Genomic DNA, 23,499 nt, shown 5'->3' on the forward strand with positions numbered 1-23,499 from the left:
ACTACCTCTCGCCGTGCCCTGAAATGAGAAATGTCCCGCCCACTATCCTTCCCACCCCTCCCACAGTGGTATTCAGCCATCCAATGAACCTGCACAATATACTTGTCCATCCCTACACAACCCCTGCTCTGAACCTCTTATCTCATGGCTCATACCCCTGTAATAGCCTTAGATGCAAGACCTGTCCCATACATTCTCCCACCACCAACTACTCCAGTCCAGTCACAAACATCACCTATCCCATCAAAGGCAGGGCTACCCGTGAAACCAGTCACGTAATCTACAAGCTAAGCTACAACCACTGTGCTGCATTCTATGTGGGCATGACAACCAACAAGCGGTCTGTCCACATTAATGACCACCGAAAAACTGTGGCCAAGAAATTAGTGGACCACCCTGTTGCTGAGCACGCTGCCAAACGTGACATCCTTCATTTTAATGACAGCTTCACAGCCTGTGCCATATGGATTCTTCCCACCAACACCAGCTTTCCTGAATTGCGCAGGTGGGAACCTTCCCTGCAATACATCCTACGCTCCCCTCCTGGCCTCAATCTTTGTTAGTCACTGTCACATCCACCCCCTTCCCTATTCCCATTCCAGCACTACCCAGCCCTCATCCACCATCGCACCCAGTCTTTTTAGTTCTCTCCTTTTCTGCTTCCCCACCCCTCCCCCAAGATCTCCCCTCCCCTCCCCCCCATCTAACCTACAGCACTTCACTGTCCATCACTCCTACCTTACTATTCCTCCCACACCCCACTCCAGCCTCCTCCTTAGCCCCATCCAGTCGCCTCTCCCATCATGCACTGGTGCGGCTGCTCGCAGTATGGTTTCAGTTGCCTGAGACTGCAGTTGTGTTGTGCGAGTTGTGTGTGTGTGTGTGTGTGTGTGTGTGTGTGTGTGTGTGTGTCGCCCATTTTTGACGAAGGTCTTACTGGTCGAATGCTTTATATTTGACAGTCTTTTTGTTGTGCCCATCTGGGACTCAATATCTCTACTATATGGTATCAACTTTCCTTTTCAAAATATTGTTTCATTCTATCCTGGATTTTCCATTGTTTGACATAATAATAAGTGAAAGAAATATCCTTTTTTAGATAGGTAAACATAAGAACCTTTACTCTTTCTATGGAGTTATGAATGTTTTCACTTAGTTATTTTCCAGAAAGTTAAAAAATGTAAGAAACATTGCTCCTTATGTGATTTTCTGAACAAAGTGTACATAGTTATTTCCAAAGTAGTTTCAGCAAGGAATTATAATTTGTTAAATAGAGTTGTTAGCATTATTGGAATAAAAGAGATCTCTGCATAAAATTTTAAAGTTAAAATTAAAACAGTCTTCAGCTCATAAAATATATATTATGATGGTGACTGGTTTTGGTTTATTTACAGACCCTCTTCATCTTCAGCCCATTATACAATAGCAGTAGGTGAAGGTGGAAGGCAGTTGATGTTTGTCTTTAAACAGGGAGCACCTGTTCTGTTCACCACCTCTGTCTGCCACCACAGAAGAACAGTCTGAAGATGGTCTGAAATAGACTGAAACCAGTCAACACCATAATAATTGAGACTGAAACCAGCCAAAATCATAATGAATGTTTTTATGTGGTCAAGGTGTTTTAATTTTAACGTAACATTAAATACAACATTACTTTTCTATCATTTAGATGATGTACTTAAACCAATTGTGTGCAAATCAATTTAAAGCAAATTTCTATCAATTTTAGGTAGGGAGCCAGAAATGTTCGAAGTTTTAGGGGTGGATGAAACATGACGGGTTGTTTTTGATCGAACCTCCAGTAGCCGCATTGGTACTGTGTGGCATCAGCATCCACGCCAGAGGCTAAAGCACTGTCGCAAACATCAGTGTCACCATTGCACTACTTCACTTCCATGAGTCACAAGCCCACAGGAGTGCCAATAATTCACACTCCAGGGTTATGCTGACTGTAACAAGGAGTATCTTACCACAGTGTCCAAATTGCCAAGCCAACGAGAGCATCTTCCATTCATCTCTCCACTGGACTTCATCTATCCTCGAGCAATCTACTACTCACTGCCGACCACAGCCTGACAGGCTTCATCAGTGTAAAATCATTCCATTACAACATCAGTGATTGCCCTTCAGTCTGAACCAAGTGGTACTAAGCCACGTCCCAAGAAACTGTTTCCTTGTATTCTCTTTAGTAGTCTTAATAAACATACAATTGTTCCTTTCTGCCTGGGCACCTCAATTTGCAGCATGTTGTTCCCGTCAGTCAAGAACATTAAAGTTCACAACTCTGCAGAAACAGTAAAGTTTCTTATGTTTGCCTAGCTGCATAAAGATTACTTTCACTTATTATTGTGTTAGTTACAGAGAAAAATACCATATCTGGAGACTGAAAAACAGAAAAGGATTTCTTAGGAAAATATTCAGATCAAATTCCTGTGAAGGGAATTGGATAAAGAGGCCACTGAGATAGGTCTACAAAGAGGCAACAACAGTAACAGACACCTTTACTAGAAGAAGGATGAAATTCTATGAACATATCCACAGGATGAATAGGATCAGGGTCACAAGGCAAATCTTTTGAGGTAGCAAAAACAAGACAAAATAGATCATGAAAACAGAAGAAAATATTAAAAATTGGGACTCACACAAGATAATATAACCAACTGACAAAAGTTCATGAACACCATAAAAATGCTTTTACACAAAAACACAAAGAAAAGAGAACAAGAAAAAGTGGTCAGAAGAACCAAGAGAGAACACAGCGAAAGTATGAAAAGAATTTGGGAAGATTGACGAAACAAGAACAAATCATGGAACAGATGCATGATCTGTTATTTGGAAAAAGTATGCTGCAACCTTCCTTAAACTTACAACTAAAAATATCACTTATAGCAATGCACCTCACTGTGCGGGGAAGATAAGCTGGTATCACTGACTTTGAGTAAAAGACTATATTGTTGAAAGAGAACTTTGAACAGAGATAAGACATACTGTACAATGAAACCAGAACTATAAAAAAAATATATAAATAAAATAAAAATTTCCACATACTAAAAAGTAAAGGCAGCCCTGATAAGCACTATACATAGGGATGATTATGAGATTAAGTTTTAGCAATTTACATTGCTCTGAATAATAATGATTGAAGACCCTGTAAAATGTTCCAACAAGACCCACACAATACTTCTGAACCACAAAAGAATTAAAATCATGCATTTTGAAGCAATGTTTATCCTACCAAATAAGCAAAAAGGTGATGAGCATATGGAGTTCCAAACATTCACTCACAGTGCAACAGTAGAACAAAACGTACAGATTTGAACTGTTATGAAATATAGTTTCTACTTGAATGTATGTCCAACAAAGGCAATATTCTTAAAAGGATAGTTGCTACTCACCATCCAGCGGAGATGCTGGTCGCAGATAGGCACAACAAAAAGTGTGTCAAACAAAGCTTTTGGCTGAACAGGCCTTCATTAGAATGAGACAACACACACACACACACACACACACACACACACACACACACATGACCAACTGTCTCTGGCTGCCAAGGCCTTCAGAACCAGAGACTGTTGTCATGGGCGCGCGCGCGTGCGTGCGTGCGTGCGTGCGTGTGTGCATGTTGTCTAATTCCGATAACGGCATGTTTGGCCGAAAGTTTTGTTTGACAGTTGTTTTGTTGTGCCTATCTACAAATCAGCTGAGAGACAGAGAGAGAGAGAGAGAGAGAGAGAGAGAGACTTTTTTCTTTTTACTGTCTCCTTAACTGGTAAGTTGGCACTATTTTTTGTCTCACAAATAATATTTGTGTTCATTCTTCACTTACAAGGTGACTGGCAGCAGTGCTGCTGATATTAAGTGACATAGGCGAAAGAAGACCATAGCGTGCCATAAACAACTGCTCTGAGACACGACGAAGTTCCTCTTGTTGTTGTACTATCAACTGCTGAAGCTCTTCATGCTTGCGCTGCAACTGCTCCTGAATGGTGTTCTGCGCTGTTGTCATTGCAATTGGCTGCCGCACCAGCTGCAAATATGAACATTATAGCTAACATACAGATTGTTATAAATTACAGAATGAATCTAAATCAGAACACAATAAGTATGCTTATGGCAGAAAAAATTTCACAGATACATAAATGTGTTGGTAATACCAATTTATTCAGTTAACAATTTTAAGAGAACTGTAGTGTGTAAAGTTTTGGCAGACTGTTAATAATTTAGGAGTACAGAAGACCACTGACTGAATATCAGAAGCATTGAATCATCGACAAAAAACATTTCTGTCAGCAGGCGATGGTAGATGAAGAGGAGGGGGGCAGAAATAGAGGTTGGGGATGGTTCTATATCTATCTATATCTATCTATACTCCGCGAGCCACCTTACGGTGTGTGGCGGAGGGTACTTATTGTACCACTATCTGATCCCCCCTTCCCTGTTCCATTCACGAATTGTGCGTGGGAAGAACGACTGCTTGTAAGTCTCCGTATTTGCTCTAATTTCTCGGATCTTTTCGTTGTGATCATTACGCGAGATATATGTGGGCGGTAGTAATATGTTGCCCATCTCTTCCCGGAATGTGCTCTCTCGTAATTTCGATAATAAACCTCTCCGTATTGCGTAACGCCTTTCTTGAAGTGTCCGCCACTGGAGCTTGTTCAGCATCTCCGTAACGCTCTCGCGCTGACTAAATGTCCCCATGACGAATCGCGCTGCTTTTCGCTGGATCATGTCTATCTCTTCTATTAATCCAACCTGGTAAGGGTCCCATACTGATGAGCAATACTCAAGAATCGGACGAACAAGCGTTTTGTAAGCTACTTCTTTCGTCGATGAGTCACATTTTCTTAGAATTCTTCCTATGAATCTCAACCTGGCGCCTGCTTTTCCCACTATTTGTTTTATGTGATCATTCCACTTCAGATCGCTCCGGATAGTAACTCCTAAGTATTTTACGGTCGTTACCGCTTCCAATGATTTACCACCTATGGCATAATCGTACTGGAATGGATTTCTGCCCCTATGTATGCGCATTATATTACATTTATCTACGTTTAGGGAAAGCTGCCAGCTGTCGCACCATTCATTAATCCTCTGCAGGTCTTCCTGGAGTACGTACGAGTCTTCTGATGTTGCTACTTTCTTGTAGACAACCGTGTCATCTGCAAATAGCCTCACGGAGCTACCGATGTTGTCAACTAAGTCATTTATGTATATTGTAAACAATAAAGGTCCTATCACGCTTCCTTGCGGTACTCCCGAAATTACCTCTACATCTGCAGATTTTGAACCGTTAAGAATGACATGTTGTGTTCTTTCTTCTAGGAAATCCTGAATCCAATCACAAACCTGGTCCGATATTCCGTAAGCACGTATTTTTTTCACTAAACGTAAGTGCGGAACCGTATCAAATGCCTTCCTGAAGTCCAGGAATACGGCATCAATCTGCTCACCAGTGTCTACGGCACTGTGAATTTCTTGGGCAAATAGGGCGAGCTGGGTTTCACATGATCTCTGTTTGAGGAATCCATGTTGGTTATGATGAAGGAGATTTGTATTATCTAAGAACGTCATAATACGAGAACACAAAACATGTTCCATTATTCTACAACAGATTGACGTAAGTGAAATAGGCCTATAATTATTCGCATCTGATTTATGACCCTTCTTGAAAATGGGAACGACCTGTGCTTTCTTCCAGTCGCTAGGTACTTTACGTTCTTCCAGAGATCTACGATAAATTGCTGATAGAAAGGGGGCAAGTTCTTTAGCATAATCACTGTAGAATCTTAAGGGTATCTCGTCTGGTCCGGATGCTTTTCCGCTACTAAGTGATAGCAGTTGTTTTTCAATTCCGATATCGTTTATTTCAATATTTTCCATTTTGGCGTCCGTGCGACGGCTGAAGTCAGGGACCGTGTTACGATTTTCCGCAGTGAAACAGTTTCGGAACACTGAATTCAGTATTTCTGCCTTTCTTCGGTCATCCTCTGTTTCGGTGCCATCGTGGTCAACGAGTGACTGAATAGGGGATTTAGATCCGCTTACCGATTTTACATATGACCAAAACTTTTTAGGGTTCTTGTTTAGATTGTTTGCCAATGTTTTATGTTCGAATTCGTTGAATGCTTCTCTCATTGCTCTCTTTACGCTCTTTTTCGCTTCGTTCAGCTTTTCCTTATCAGCTATGATTCGACTACTCTTAAACCTATGGTGAAGCTTTCTTTGTTTCCGTAGTACCTTTCGTACATGATTGTTATACCACGGTGGATCTTTCCCCTCGCTTTGGACCTTAGTCGGTACGAACTTATCTAAGGCGTACTGGACGATGTTTCTGAATTTTTTCCATTTTTGTTCCACATCCTCTTCCTCAGAAATGAACGTTTGATGGTGGTCACTCAGATATTCTGCGATTTGTGCCCTATCACTCTTGTTAAGCAAATAGATTTTCCTTCCTTTCTTGGCATTTCTTATTACACTTGTAGTCATTGATGCAACCACTGACTTATGATCACTGATACCCTCTTCTACATTCACGGAGTCGAAAAGTTCCGGTCTATTTGTTGCTATGAGGTCTAAAACGTTAGCTTCACGAGTTGGTTCTCTAACTATCTGCTCGAAGTAATTCTCGGACAAGGCAGTCAGGATAATGTCACAAGAGTCTCTGTCCCTGGCTCCAGTTCTGATTGTGTGACTATCCCATTCTATACCTGGTAGATTGAAGTCTCCCCCTGTGATTCAGGGGGAGACAGCAATTTTGCTGGCTAAGAATGCAGGAGGGAGGGATGGCAGGATCACAGGCTCGGCATGTGATACACAGGTACCAGAGGCAGTGAGATGTGGCACATAATGAAGTGGCACATAGACATGGAGTGGGAGGGAATGACAGGCAGAGGAAGGAGAAACTGTTAGGTGGAGGGTATGGTAACAGGGGCCAGGAGGGTTACAGGAGTGAAGTATGTGTTGCAAGGTTGTGCCAGTCAGTGGCCATCTTTGTTCTTGGCCACAGTTTTGCGGTGACAATTTATTCCCTACTAATTTCCTAAGGCTCATCCCAGAACTTCTCCTCTGAGTCCATCTACCTCCTCACCCGAACAGCACCCCCTCCACCCCCTTCCACACTCAATAATCCAAGATACACCATTAGTTATTGTGCTCCTACTGAAAGAATTTCCACTCCTGTTGACCAAAATCTTCAACTAACTGCCTAAAGCCTACCCTCTCACAAAAAATACTACCCACTTCCTTCACTGACTCTCCGCCAGTCCCATCCCTTTATCGCTTGGATCCTCCCCATCCCTTTACCAACTGGAACCCTTCTCGCCAATGGTGATCTCACCTGCCTACACACCAATATCTCTCATGCCCATGGCCTTGCCCACTATGAACACTACCTCTCCCATCATCCTTCACAGTCCAAACCTCCTAACTCATTCCTCATACACCTTGCCCACTATATCTTCACACATAACTACTTCTCCTTTGAGGGGAAGGTATATAAACAAATTTGTGGCACAGCCATGGGCATCCACAAGGCATCCTGCTAGGCCAATCCTTTTATGGTTCATCTAGAGAAAATCTTTCTAGCCTCACAAACCCAAACCTCTCGTCTGGTTCAGGATCACTGATGATATCTTCATGATTTGGACTCTCAGGGCTAAGACATCCAATCCAGATTCCTCCACAATCTCAATACCGCCTCCCCTACAAGTTTCACCAGGTCTTCCTCAATCCAATATGACACCTTCCTCGACATTGACCTCCACCCTTCTGATGGCTCCCATCCACACCTCGTCCACATTAAACCAACAAATTGCCAACAGCACCAGTATTTCAACAGCTGTCACCTGTTTCACACGAAAATAACAGCACCCATACAGCCTAGCCCCCCGTGGACAGTGTATCTGCAGTGATGAAAATTTCATTGCCCAATGTGTTGAAGGCCTCATGAGGACTTTTCTGGACTGTGACACTAACTGCCCCAACAACTCCCACCCAAAAAACCTAGTCTGAAAACCGATTTACAGATTTCCCACGCCGTATCTTCATACACCCCTAATCCTCCAAGCACTCCTAAGAATCAGCATACCCCTGTGGAAGACCCAAGTATAAGACCTGCCCAACCACTCACCCAGGACTCCTATTCCAGTCCTATCCACCAGAATTAATGACCAGTGCCAAACTGTTTCCAAGAACAAAGTTGACCACTCAATGGCACAACAAATAACTGAGCACAACAAGCTTGAGGTCAATGGCTGCTTCACGACCTAGGCCATCTGGGTCCTTCCCTCCAGCACCAGCTTTTCTGAACTATGCAGATGCTGTAACAAAGGGGGTGGCTTTCTTCCATTAGCTTCCCCAAAAATTAGTATTAATTGTTTCCAAATTCTGTGTTCTCTTTGGTATTATCATTTATATGGCATGTGCACAGTGCATAATAATCTCAAATTTTGAGTCAGGGCTTATCCATCTTAACTTTATCATTTGTTACAGTCTTTGGGTTATTTTGAATCTACTAGTGTGATTAGTTTACCTCAAAACTGCAGTAATTATAAAACATCAGAAATTTCAGATTTTATTGTCACTATTTATAAGTACACAGATAGCAAATTACTAACTTCCTGACAGAGTTAATAAAAAGGAATATAAATAATTATAGCATTTAAACAGCTAATGATGAAAACATACTAGCAACCTTGGCATTCACTTAGTTTCAGAGTAATTGAGCTGTTTAGTTAGAAACATTCTTACTGAAACAGAATCCCAATTTATGCAAACTAGCCAATGTAATTCAACAGAAATTATTCTTGTTTCTAGAAGTCCTCATTCAAACAAATCTTTTGATATTCTATTACTCAGAATATAAATCTTGAATTTTAATTTATGAAAATACAGCAAACAACAATAGTTAAAGCTATGTCAAATTATTGTAAATCTATGTAAGCAAACATTTAGGAAGCCATTTTAGTCAATCTGCAGAAGATTGTGAAACAAGCAATCTGTGTCCACAAATACGGGACAATGCACTGCAAAGCAGAGGAGTCAACAAAATCACAAGTCATAGAAGTACCACCATTTATCTAGATTTCATGTCCTGAAGTTTATTTAATAATTTAGTGACTGCTGTAAATGAATAATTAGGGAGTGATGAAGGACTGTGCCATACTTCAGTAATGCTTATTGTGAAAACTAGATCAGAATATGAACAGTGCTACTTCCAACAGTTACTTGCTGTTTACATCATTTTTGTATTGATATTTCTTCATGGACAGCAATTTGAGAACTTTAATCAGTGACTGTGTTAATTATTTGTTTGCCACATGTGAACTTCAGGGTCACTTCAGTGCTAAGTTACTGCACTTGAACAATCGCATTATAGGACATCAGCCGAGTACAGCAACTGCCTAACTCTTTATCTGTGTATAATTTAAATAAACAAGACTCGAACTGACCATATATAGTAGTTCATTCAACATCCAAATGCAAATAAAGTGTTTGAACTGCAAAACTGGTGTAGACGACATTACTTAGAACAGACTATTTTTGACACCCACTTTTCAGCCATATTCAACACAGTCACAGCTAGCGGGGGCATACACGTACAGCCAACAGTTACGCTACAATGGGAAACGCAAAAAAACCTAAATTTAATTTCAATGTGATGCAATGAATGGAAGATTGACTTAACATTAAAAAAATTCAAATTATGTAGGTAAACAGGCAACAATAAAAACTCAGTAATATTTGGTTATAACGTACATTATATGTCCCTGGACTCTGATTTTGAATACACAAAAAGTCGATTATAGTTAGACCCACTGGAAGCTGCTGACAAAAGTCTATAAAAGTTGCACAAATGAGAATCTTGAGTAATCTCTTGAGTACTAACAGATAGTTTGGATTTCTTATCAAGTCAACATGAAGTATTTGAATGAGGGAATTCCAAAGTGGAATGCTGCCAGCATTCTATCCAACAGGTTTAGTCAATATGAGAGTTATGAAGATGTTCACAGAACTTCAATGGGAATTAGTAACATAAAGGTAATTTTGCACAATAAATGTTATGGGTAAATTTATCAATAAGTATAATCTCATAAATTTAAAGCATCTGTGTTTAGTACAGATGTTTCCATGGCATATTTTACTACAGGTAAGGAAAAAAACAAGAGAAATTAGAAGAGATGTGGAGCACATGGATAATTACTGTTTCTGCAGCCTATTTATCGAAATAAGACAAACAAAAAGAATAGCAAGAAATATCTGCTAGTGTACATTGTGCAGTGTCTTGAAAAGTATTTATCCAAATGTATAAGACAACTTTAAATTTATAGACAGGTGGCAAAGCTATGTTGATATCAAATGACAACTTCTCACATTGTGAACAGAATTAGAAATTGTGCTACTTGTGAACTGTACTAATCATTCATTCTTGGAATACTATGCTCTTAAAGTTTTAATGAAAGTGTATACACCAACTTCCCATGAATAAACTAGGGCAGTGGGTTTTACAGGTGAGAAACTTACTAAACTGTTCATACAATATAAGCTTTCACGACTGATACTAACGTCACTTTAAACTTCCGGGCTATTAAGCCATTGTCGATGTATAAAACTTTCTCCTAATGTTTCCTCTCTGACTGCGGGAGACATCTTCAGAGGTAAAATGGCTAATTCCAACCAGAACTCCAGGGAGCACTCATTAAACAGGCAGTGCAGAAGGCACCACAGTCTATCATGTGACATCGGCCATGAGATTATCACCGGTATTGCCAACATTCTCGATTGGAAGTAATCTATCACCATTCTGACGTTGTAATGTTGATATCAAAATTTTGTCTAATTTAACATCTTCCTCTTTTCTGTTAAAATTATTATTGTATTTATAGATCTCAATAGCCTCTCTATACATACACACATGATAATGCAATGTTTTCGATATAACACTCTTGTCAGTGAATTTTATTTCATGAACATACTTTTGGGAAAGATGTTCTGCTACAGCAGATTTATCCATATGTTCTAGGTGACAATTCTTCTTGTGTTCAACAGGATGGGTGTTAACACTTCTCTTTGTGGTACCAATATAAACCAGTCCACAACTATAAAGAATTTCATATACACCCGGTGTGGCCAAAGGATGTTGTGTATCTTTCGCCAATCTTAAACATTCTTTTGGTTGGTTGGTTGGTTTTTGGGGAAGGAGACCAGACAGCGTGGTCATCGGTCTCATCGGATTAGGGAAGGAAGTCGGCCGTGCCCTTTCAGAGGAACCATCCCGGCATTTGCCTGGAGTGATTTAGGGAAATCACGGAAAACCTAAATCTGGATGGCCGGACGCGGGATTGAACCGTCGTCCTCCCGAATGCGAGTCCAGTGTCTAACCACTGCGCCACCTCGCTCGGTATTCTTTTGGTCAGAAGATAGTTTCCACACTGTACTTGCTCAATGTCTTCCCAATGCGATCCGTAATCGTACTAATGAATGGAAGGAAAACTTTCCCTTTGGGTGGCCATTGTTCCTCAATGGTCCTGTTTCTCTCCCTAGGGCAAAGTACTCTATCTGTTTCCTTGTCAGAATGACCCCTCTTCTTGAATGCTAACCGTAGATGTTTGAGCTCATCTTTTAAGTTAAGTCGGTTCTAAAATTTTGTGCGCCCCATCTACCAGTGTTTTAATCATCACTCTTTCCTGTCTGGTGTGGTGGTTAGAATCTTCATGCAGGTAACGGAGAGTATGCATGGCTTTTCTATATACGCTATGGCCCAATGTCCCGTCCCCTCACTTGATAACAGACACATCCAAGAAATTCAGTTGGGCGTTATTCTCCGACTCCACAGTAAATTGTATTTTTGGGTTGATACTGTCAAGGTGTACCAGGAAGGCATCCAATTTCTCTGCACCTCGAGACTATGCTACGAAAGTATCAACAACATAGTGGTCCACCTGGCTGGTATTTTTCTGGCAGTCTGCAAAGCCTCTTGTTCAGAGTTTTCCATAAACAAATTGGCAACAGCTGTGCTAAGAGGACTGCCCTAGGCACCCCAACAATCAGTTCATAAAAATCATTGCTGTACTGAAAATAGGCTGTGGTGATGCAGTGTCTAAAAGCTCCACAATATCTGCAGGAAAAATATCAGCTATACATGGGATAGCTTCATTCACTGGAATCATGGTAAACGATGACACATAAAAACTAACCAGGATATCACCTTGACCCCTTTCTTTTAACCTGTCAATGAAATGATATGAATTTTTAATATGACTATCAGTTTTGCCAACATCAGGTTGCAGCAAGGTGTCTAGCTTATTCATGGGTGGGAGACTCTATAACACTCACAAATATGCATCAATGGAAGAGTGAAATAACCTCACAGTCATTGGTGACTGAAATGTCTTAATTGATTGTGGAATGATTATTTGCTCTATCAGTTCAGGCAAAATACAGGAGACAACTCATTAGAGCTGTCGACTTGGTATAGCACCAAAAACATGCTTCCGAGACAATTCACTTAGAAATTATGTATAGAAAGCCCTACCATCTCCCCCAACCCCTCACAGCCTCCCCATACTGCCAGTAACAGCTCTGTCGTGTCCCCAATCACATACCTATCTTAAAGGCAGCACAGCGTCTTCCACCACTCCTATGCAGCTATCCCTCCCCCTCCCCATCCCAAGTTGTCCCCTTATCCCCAACCCCACCCATCCCATCAAATTGTCACTTATGTCAGACACAGTCACAGTCAGGCCCCAGCACCTGGAGACAGTGACCATGTTCGTGGGTGTGTGGAGGGGGGGGGGGGGGGTCCTATCACAATTTCCCTGGGGCATTCCTGATGATACCCTAGCCTATGATGAACACTCTTCATCAAGGACAAATACTGGGTTTTATTACTTAAGAAGTCGTAGAACCACTGGTGCATTTGTGAACTTAAATCCATATGCTTGTACCTTCATTAACAGCCTGCGATGTGGCACTGTGTCAAATGCCTTCTGGAAATCTAGAAATATGGCATCTGCCTGTTGCTCTTCACCCATAATTTGCTGTATATGGTGGGAGAAAAGGGAAAACCGAGTTTCGCACGAGCAATGCTTACTAAAACCATGCTGATTCATGGAATAAGCTTCTCAGTCTCAAGATAATTTATTAAATTCGAACTGAAAACATTGTAAGATCAACACTATTACCCTTGCTGTTATTCTTCTGTGTACTGAAATTTGCATCCAGAGTGTAGAAAACAGAAAAAAGCTTACAAGTATAAAAATCGTAGAGTAAGACCTATAGATGAATACGGTAAGCAGATCCAGAAAATGTAGGTTGCAGTGGTTACTCAGAGATGAAGAGGCTAGCGCAGGGTAAAGTAGCATGGAGAGCTGAATCAAACCAGTGTTCAGACTGAAGACAGCAACAAAAACAAGTAAAAATGGAGTAGGGTTCTCTGTACCAGTATTTGTCATCGCTGTCCTGTTCTACCCACAAAGGGAGCGAGGGAAAAATGTCTGTCTAAATACCTGCATACAAGCCATAATTCTTCTTATCTAGTCTTCATGGATCATACGCAAAACATAAGCTGGCAGCAGTAGAATCAGCCTGCAGTCACCCAGCAATGCCAGTTCTATAAGTTTTATCAATAATGTTTCGCAAAAAGAACACTGTCATCCCTCCAATGATTCCCATTGAGTTCATGAAGCATCTCTGTAATACTCACATGTTGATCAAACGTACCAGTAACAACTCTAGCAGCACACCTTTGAACTGCTTAAATGTCTTCCTTTAATCCTGTATCAATGCCTTCATGGGTTTTGAGCTGCTGAATTGTTTGCTTACCTCAGTTGCAGGCAATGTAGTAACAACAGCTGGGAAACCTGTAGCCAATACTGGCTGGACAGGTATGGCTGTAACATACTGCTGCTGGGCTTCTAAGAATGGAGCTGCCACTGGTAGTGAAACTTGGGACGTTGAGGTTGGTATCGCATTAGATGATGACTGTTCTTGTTGTTGTTGTTGTTGTTGCTGCTGTTGTTGCTGCTGCTGTTGCCGCTGCTGTTGAGCTGGTGGAGTTACAGGCATCTGTATTTTGCTGCTGACTGACTTCGACCGTCGCTGCAATAAAATCATCATTCTTCTTATTTTTGAAATGGCACATTTTTATGGAACTACTGACTGTCATTATTTTTCTGTAATATTTACTGCAGGCACATATAGCCCTTCATGTAGAAGCAAGCAATTTCACATTTTATAAATATATTGTCTCTCTCTTATAATATTCCAAATTTTTAGACTTCTTTTCACATTAAAAAAGTCTTTCCTTCTTTTTTGATACATCACTGGAATAAACAATCTTGTACTCTATATATCTAAAAACAAAGATGATGTGACTTACCAAATGAAAGTGCTGGCAGGTCGACAGACACACAAACAAACACAAACATACACACAAAATTCAAGCTTTCACAACAAACTGTTGCCTCGTCAGGAAAGAGGGAAGGAGAGGGAAAGACGAAAGGATGTGGGTTTTAAGGGAGAGGGTAAGGAGTCATTCCAATCTCGGGAGCAGAAAGACTTACCTTAGGGGGAAAAAAGGACGGGTATACACTCGCACACACACACACATATCCATCCACACATATACAGACACAAGCAGACATATTTAAAGACCAATGTCTGCTTGTGTCTGTATATGTGTGGATGGATATGTGTGTGTGTGCGAGTGTATACCCGTCCTTTTTCCCCCTAAGGTAAGTCTTTCCGCTCCCAGGATTGGAATGACTCCTTACCCTCTCCCTTAAAACCCACATCCTTTCGTCTTTCCCTCTCCTTCCCTCTTTCCTGACGAGGCAACAGTTTGTTGCGAAAGCTTGAATTTTGTGTGTATGTTTGTGTTTGTTTGTGTGTCTGTCGACCTGCCAGCACTTTCATTTGGTAAGTCACATCATCTTTGTTTTTAGATATATTTTTCCTACGTGGAATGTTTCCCTCTATTATAACCAATCTTGTACTCTGTTACATACGTAAATTTATCTTCCTAGTTTTGCAAGATTGAAGTGATTTTTACCATCTTATATATATTCAGATGCTTTACTGCTACGAAAAGGAAAATGGATGTGACCAGTAATATAAAAAGCAGGAAGGGTTTTTGAAAAAAGAATGTTTGTAGTATGTTATCCATATCTCTAAAAGTCCTTGTCCATAGTTTTCTGGTTTCAATTGGCAGTTGCAGTCATATACAAAAGTCTTGTATTTTCTTTCTCTGTTTTGGGCTTACACAGCATAGTTGCAGCTATACATATGTTTCATCGAATTACCCTACACTGGGTGTACTGCACATATGGCTCTGAGCACTATGGGACTTAAAATCTAAGGTCATCAGTCCCCTAGAACTTAGAACTACTTAAACCTAACTAACCTAAGGACATCACACACATCCATGCCTGAGGCAGGATTCGAACCTGCGACCGTAGCAGTCGCGCAGTTCCGAACTGAAGCGCCTAGAACCGCTCGGCCACTGCGGCCGGCTACTGCACATAATTGCATCATCTGTGCATGAAGTTCATAGACATGGTCTGGTAAGGTTAACACCACAAACACACATCTGTAGTCATAATTTACATACATGCTGTAGAAGCTGCCATGGGCACTGTAAGACAATACTGGTCACTGTTTGTCAAATCTGTTTGTGGCTTTTATGGAACACATGTAGTTAAAGCATATGTGATTACACCGCACACGGGGGTTGATGGGGAGCGAGAGGAGGGAAGAAGAAGCATAGTAGTAAGATAACAGCACTCCAAAGAAGCAACCAACAAGTAACAACTGTTAATTTTAGACAGGCATGTGTGATAGTTTGTGACTCAATGTATTTGGTAGCAAAAAATGAAGTACTGCGTAATACGTGCTCATTCACAGAGGAGGGTAAAAATAAAGATAAATGAATCAATGGTTTGCTATAGTGAAATTACACCAATAAAATCAGACAGAGTGACAGGACTTTACAGGCCTCTGCAAAAGATGAAGCTGACCAAACATTGAACAGATTAAGCATTTTACTATAGATAGATTTAATATACCATTAACATTTTAGTTCTCTGGTGAACTAGCTTTGGAGAAAGGTAAGTAACTCCACTGGACACATAGATAGACACTGTCCTTTTAAAGTGAAAACTGCAGAAGAAAAAATGCCAATACAGAGTATGTACGAAGAAGGTCGAGGCTTCAGTGTATGAGGCAGACAACAAAAGGTCTAAAATTAACAATGAATTATGAACTGAAGAGACCTGTAGGAGACAGGGAGAAATGTAGGACAAGATATCCTACCAACCCATCTATGGACTGCAATCAAAAGGAAAGAAGATCATCTTTTAAATGGTTTCCCCAACAGGCAACTCACGGCACAGGTTTTACAAAGAAAACAGAATAGTTAATGAATTCAAAATAAAACATTCAGAATGAGCCTGTGGAGCAGTAGCTGGAACAATATTTACAATTAAAATGATTGTTAATGTGATCATCATGTCACATATTGGAGAGCTGTCACAACAAATCGCTGAAAGACAACAAAACAACACTGCACAGGAAAAGCCCGATAATTGACAAGATAAAACTGAGAGACTGTTACATATCAATGCCACTTAAGAAGATGACACCTCACCTCAACAATGTTTAAGTGTTCCCAGTGCCAACAAACGGCATTTCATTTTATTTGTAGAAAAAAAAGACAAGACCGCAGGCAAGCTCCCAATGCGTTTTGGCAAGCTTGTTAATTGAGAATGTGAGTCGTTATTCAGGCACAAAATTTACAGGAGGCCAGAAGGCACCAGGAGGGGAGGGGGGGAATTGCATGACAATTTGAAATTTTCTCAGGAATAACTACAAATGCCTTTGTCCAAAATTTGTTTTAGCAAAGCAAATCTGGAGATTGTGCTTCAGAATTATTTACTGTTAGACATAGCATCATAGACAATGTAGGAACAGCTACAACAGCAGAATAATTGCTAAATGAAATGAAATCCTATGAAGAAAGTTTCACTTTCAGACCCCAGGAGCTACCACAGCTCAGTTATACTCATTGAATTGACTATCCAATCGAAGTCTATACACCATCTATTTTACAATTCTATAATTATTTGAGGATTGGACACAGTACCAAACGAAGCCACAGATCACAGGATGTGAGTATTGCAGATGTCCTCACAAAAGCAACACTTATGGAGAAACCAGTCACAGTTTCTAATTATCGCACCTGTGATCCAAATGCCATATTAAAAATTTGTCCAGCATATATAAAACACAACTAAATAAATAAATTTAAGGCTCTTAACATTATTACTTTCTGGGTATCAGTAGCTTCACTTGAAAACAGAACTTACATGAATGTACTTACCCCTTACCCAAAATAGAGAGACAGGACAAAGAATTTCTGCCCTTACCAAGCCACCACCATTTTAATGGAAACTTCAGCACTGCCACCTGCAGCTCACAGCAATTAGCTCACACCATAAAGCTAATGACAAAGATGACAGGAAAGGAAACTTCGGTGGCAAAATTGCCAGAACAACATCCACCTTTTGCTGTACAACACAACCAGCCACAATGGCAGCAATGTGTGATATATGAAGACCACAGAGGACCACTTCATAACTCTGTAGCCCAGGAACAAATATATCACAACCTTCTCATCCTCTTGCCCCACATAGCTGCGATCCTTTTCTATCACAATATGTTAAATATTACCATAATGCATGACAACAACACATATAGGCAACCCTTTTTATGGAAGAACTGACAACTGCATTATCCCAAGAGAAGAATACAGCACCTGGCACCAATTATACATCACAAAAAAGGAAACTATTGTTGCTAAATCTTTATTAATAATCTATTGCCTTGAAGACTCAAAACAGATGTAATGAAAATATACCATGCCATCTCCATTAACAAAATGAGAAAAGACTAAGACTGACTACCCTGCTTGACAATGCTAATGCAAAGGATTATTAAGTGGCATTCAGGATGGTGGTGTGAGAACTAGAAAGTCTTACAAGATCAGAAATTTCTTTTGGAAAGAGACTGAAATCCAGTTACAGCTACTCATTGATGAAAAACTAACTTTTCTAGAACTTAATACAAGTTAGTTGCATGCATATACTTAACCAAAAAGCAAATGAAAACTTCCTTATATCAATCTTGGGGGAAAGAATGGGAAAACTTAAAATTCCCAAAATCATTTGAGAACAACATTGTACACGGTTCTGAGAAGTTGGAAAGTAACCATACTGCAAAGCAGAAATATGTTGGGGCCATATAAATTAAAAGAGGACATCCACAAGAATCAGTCTTGGCTACTTTACTGTTCATCCCATGTAACACAAACTTTCAAGAATATTTTCACAGTGGTATCCAAACAGTACAATATAAAGCTGAAATGTCTACAAAGGCAGAAGACAAAAATTTACAGTCTTGTCAACAAAAAATGAATACAGACATTAGACTTACCCATGACTCATGCATAGACAGAGGCCTTGTATTACATGTAGTAAGTCGACAGTGATGATCTTAACTACACACAGAACTTTAAGCAGCCAAACAATGCAGCTGCGACAGTATAACTTCCCAACTGCTAAAACAACAAAATACCTTGGAGTCATAATAAATAATAAGAACAAATGGAAATATCATCTCAGACACATTGTTATCAGATTTGATTAAGCTTGCTGCGATATTATGAGGTACAACGGAGTATAGTAGGTTTCCAATTGATAAACAGTTGTGACTCTACAATGAAGCCTAATAAGGACTCATTTGATTGTGGACACACGATATGGATTAGCACCAGACAGCACACTCCAGAAACTCGATACTATGCAGTATGAAGCCTTGCACACAATTACAAAGGATATTACATTGACCAGGGCCAATGCATTGCTGATTGAAGTAAACACACCACTTTCAAGACAATGAAGAACATTTTTGTGTGTAGCAATCAAGATTGCTGTCTGCTGCATTTGTGTTGCATGTTTGTTTTCATCATGATAGTCAAAATGTTTATGTGTCAATTGTCTGATGTGCTGTGTTTAGTTTATTGTTGACAGTCAAAAAGGTTGTAAGTGTTTGAGTTCTCGGTAAATTTTTATTTCCAGAAAGTTGGACCAAAGTATTTGCATTAAATTTTGCTTGACAAATGGAATAAAGTGCAGCACCACATTCAAAGTGTTGACTGTGGCTTCTGACGAATCTACTACGAGTAAGACAAAAGTTTACTAGTGGTATAAATGTTCCAAAGATGACTGAGAAGATGTTGAAGATGACAACCTCCCTGGACACTCTAGCACATCAGTTACTGACGATGACGTAGAAGCAGTGAGAAAATGGTTCTGGAAAATCCACAAATCACCAAAACATTTGTATATTTCCATCATTAGTGGTCTTCTGAGCTATTTGTTACAAGTTGCTATAAGAGAAAGTATTTCGTATTATTTTGCAAGATGTCTTGTTACTCTCACCACTTACAAAGCTGTAATTATCCCAATCGACTGTTAAGTGATACCAGATTCAGTGTGGACACTGTGAAAGAGAGTATTTCTATTTGCTGACATTAGATCTAATACGAAGTATGATAAAAAAGTAATGGGAATTTTTGTTTTTCTTAAAGAACCTTTATTTATTGATCAACACCAATGATGTTTTCTTCAAAGCAATTCTCCACTTTTTCCAATCTTGGAAGACCTTCTGGAACTCACTTTTCATTATTCTGTTCATCTCCTTCAGCGATTCTGTTTTTGTCTCATCAATGATGGCAAAATATGTCCTTTCATGGTTCTCTTCAGCCTCAGGAATAGAAAGAAGTTGTAAGGGGCCTTGTCCGGTGAACGCAACACAAAGGTTTTGTTTTTAAGCAAAAAGTCATGAAGAAGCATTAAAGTGTGAGCAGGAGCATTATCGTGTGCAATTTCCACAACTGGTTTGGTACAATTCTGCTTCATGCAAACGGTGCATAACTTGTAAGTAGTATTCCTTATTGACCATACAACGATAAGGCCTGGACCAACATAGAGGTTGCATGCTGGCATATCCTCTGGCTGACACCAAGCAATTGTTTTGGATTTTATTGGCAAGAAACAAGTGGCAGCAAAGTTCGTTCCATACTTGTTTCATTTCGATCAAAAACGACGTTGCGTAGACATTGCTCAGAAATTTATGAATGAAGCTGACAATCATCCATAACTTACTTATAAATTAATATCAGATGACAATACATGAATATACAGGTATGGCTGTGAAATAAATACGAAAATATTTAATTCCTTTGAAAATTAATAACATCTAAACACCTTAAGTCACCTTAAAAAACACAGTACATACAGATAGTGCACAAACAGCACTATTACGAAACGGCTTCAGAATTTCTATTAACATAGGACAAAATGAGTTATGAGAGACAATGTTCATTCTAAGAGTTAAAAAATGCATTCTAATGCAAAGTAAATTGCAATAAGATTTGTGCAGTGGTAATATTAAATAGCACTGGTCAACACTCATTTTCTTGCCAAGGATATTTGAGTGGCTTTAGGATGGATTAGTGGTGCTGAGGACGAATATAGCAACCATTTATGCAGTTTGGCTCTAGTTTTTGAGATAATCCATGATTTATTCAAAAAATTAGAAAAAATTGCTAATACTGAACTCGAGCGCTACAAACTACAATGAAAAAAGAAAATAATCTTTATAAATAGCTTCTATGAAAACCTGATAGGCATTTGTCCACGTATAAAACATAATTGAAAAGTTTCTCTATAAGTATATCATTTTCCGTCCATGACGAACCGCTTCCTGCACGCTTTCCTTTTATAGGTCTCTTCAGAACAGTCACGTTGCAGATTCGAGCAATAATCTGCCATCATATGCCTGTCCCATCTTCCTTTATATCTTTCCTCTATTCCTTTCATATCTTGATGGAACCGCTCTCCTTGTTCCTCACTGAAATCACCTAGATTACGAGGAAATCGATCCAAGTGGCTGTGAAGGAAGTGCAATTTTATGCTCATGTTAGCTCCTAAGTTTTGAAAGTTAGTGAGCATGTTTTTGACCAGTTCCTCGTAATTGGGAGCTTTATGATTGCCCAAAAAACATTTTACAACAGCGACAAAACTGTTCCAGGCCGATGCTTCAGTGACAGTCATGACACTTGTAAAATTGGTATCGTTGATGAGCCTGCGAATTTGAGGACCATCAAATATTCCTGCCTTAAGTTTTTTACTACTGAGTCCAGGGAACGTATTGCAGATGTATGTGAAGCAATTACCATTTCTGTCTAAAGCTTTGGTGAATTGCTTCATTAGTCCTAACTTAATATGTAATGGTGGAAGAACAATCTTGTCCCTACTAACCAGAGGTTCATTAACTCTTTGGAGCACGGTGGTATACATAGTATACCACCTTTTGAAAATTTTCTTGGCTCTTTGCACAGTGGTTTAACTGCACGACCACCACTCTAATATGCTCACCTAGTTCTCTACTTATCAGACAGATGGCACTCACTGCCTATAAGGAATCAGTTCCCGCCAAGAATTGCATAGATTACAACTGTGAAAGCTGCGTGCTGAGTTGTGCATGGTTTTTGCGTGTGAATAGTGGTTTATAACGAATTTCTTGTTGCGCCTGTGTTTTTTCCATATCTTGGACGTCACAGCTACGGTATGAACCCATGTATACATTCATATGCACAATCTTCCGTTATTTATATACAATTTATTTTGGTGGTATATTATTTGTACCACCGTGCATGTAGCAGTATTCTATTGCATTTCGTTTCCTAGTATAAAATTCGAAATCCTCCGCTACAAAGTTTAGTTTTTAATTGTGTTGTGACTTATTTTAGCTCTTTCTCCATTTTGTTTTGCTTACGTATTCTTTACTTGGATTCAGGCTGTTGTTTGAAAATGAAAATGTCAAGAAGAGGCTTACGAGATGAAGAAATCGAACGATTATTGTGTGAAATTCCATCAGACGAGGATTCCACTGTTGACACCACAGATGACGAATCTGATTATGAAGCAAGCATTGTTGCGGAGGCTATTGTGTCGTCTGAAGGCGAAGTTTCAGAGAGCGAGGAAGAAAGTGAGTCCACTCCGCCAAAACGCGCTGCTGACACAGCGCCAACTTGGGGACAACAATTCAATGCTACCTCAGGAATGCAGTTCGACAGTGAATCAGGACCAAGTGCTTTTATTAGGGACATTGATGATCCAGAACCTATCGATATATTCGAAAAAATATTTCCAAAAGAGCTAGTTGAGCTAATCGTTTTCCAAACAAATTTATATGCGACGCAATCTGGCAAGTCTTTCACTCCAACAACTGACAATGAAATACGAACTTTCCTGGGAATCAACATTTTGATGGGTATAAAGCGTATGCCAGCATACAGAGACTACTGGTCTAGTGCCCCAGAACTTCATGATCGTTATATTGCATCTCTGATGGCAGTAAATCGGTTTGGATGGTTACTGAGGAACATTCATCTGAATGATAACACATTGCATCCAGAAAAAGGACACCCAGGTTATGACAAACTGTACAAGCTGCGACCAGTGATCAAGATACTATCTGAATCTTTTTCCAAGTGTTACCAACCCAGCAAACACCTAGCAATTGATGAGTCAATGATCAAATTCAAAGGCCGCAACAGTATGAAACAATACATGAGAGATAAACCCATAAAGCGTGGTTACAAAGTGTGGATGCTGTGTGACAAGACCTCTTACAACTTGAAATTTGATATTTACACCGGAAAAGTAGGTGACACAGTGCAAACAGGCCTTGGGGAGCATGTAGTGCTGAGTTTGTCCTCTGAACTCGTAAATAAAGGCCATTATCTTTATTTCGACAACTATTTCAATAGCTATAACTTGTTGGCTGGTTTACAGCAGAGAAACATATATGCCTGTGGGACAGTTCAACCAACAAGGAAACATTTACCCAAATTAAAAACAGACAAAGAATTAAGCAGAGGTGAATTTGACTGGAGGGTCAGCAACTGTGGCATCCTCTACTTGAAGTGGAAAGATAAGAGAGCTGTTCATCTCCTTTCAAATTTTCACAGTCCTGAAGTTACTACAGTGACTCGCCGTGAAAGAGATGGTTCACGCATAGAGCTACCTTGTCCTCAAGCAGTGATGGATTACAATGCACACATGAACAATGTCGACAAGTTCGACCAACTGAAAAAATCATATGAAATAAGCCGGAGAAGTAAAAAGTGGTGGCACCGAATATTCTTTCACCTGCTTGATGTCAGTATCGTCAACAGCTATATAATTTGGAAGGAACTAGGCGATAGAGAAAAAATGACTGCCAAAGTCTTCAGGATGAGTATCCTGCAAAGCTTAGTAACCCAGAAAACACCATTGAGGCCATCTAGACTTCATGAGAGTCAAGTCCACGTAAAGAAAAACAAGCCATATGTTTCCTCACGCCAGCGTCTCGACAATTCATCCCACCAGCCAG

The 23,499-nt window shown here is 39.9% G+C and overlaps 1 protein-coding gene across 2 annotated transcripts in view; it reads right to left on the reverse strand.

The window, feature by feature from the left end:
* The window catches only part of LOC126251868 (circadian locomoter output cycles protein kaput), a 115,286-nt gene that overhangs the window by 13,784 nt on the left and 78,003 nt on the right, over positions 1-23,499 (reverse strand). For both annotated transcript variants that reach the window (XM_049952558.1, XM_049952565.1), the window contains exons 14-15: positions 13,825-14,100; positions 3,827-4,027 (exon numbers count right to left, since the gene is read on the reverse strand). In XM_049952558.1, coding sequence (XP_049808515.1) covers positions 3,827-4,027; positions 13,825-14,100 — 477 coding nt within the window. The remainder of the gene's footprint in view (positions 1-3,826; positions 4,028-13,824; positions 14,101-23,499) is intronic.

The sequence above is a fragment of the Schistocerca nitens genome, chromosome 1 (genome assembly GCF_023898315.1).
Source record: "Schistocerca nitens isolate TAMUIC-IGC-003100 chromosome 1, iqSchNite1.1, whole genome shotgun sequence".
NCBI classification, from domain to species: domain Eukaryota; kingdom Metazoa; phylum Arthropoda; class Insecta; order Orthoptera; family Acrididae; genus Schistocerca; species Schistocerca nitens.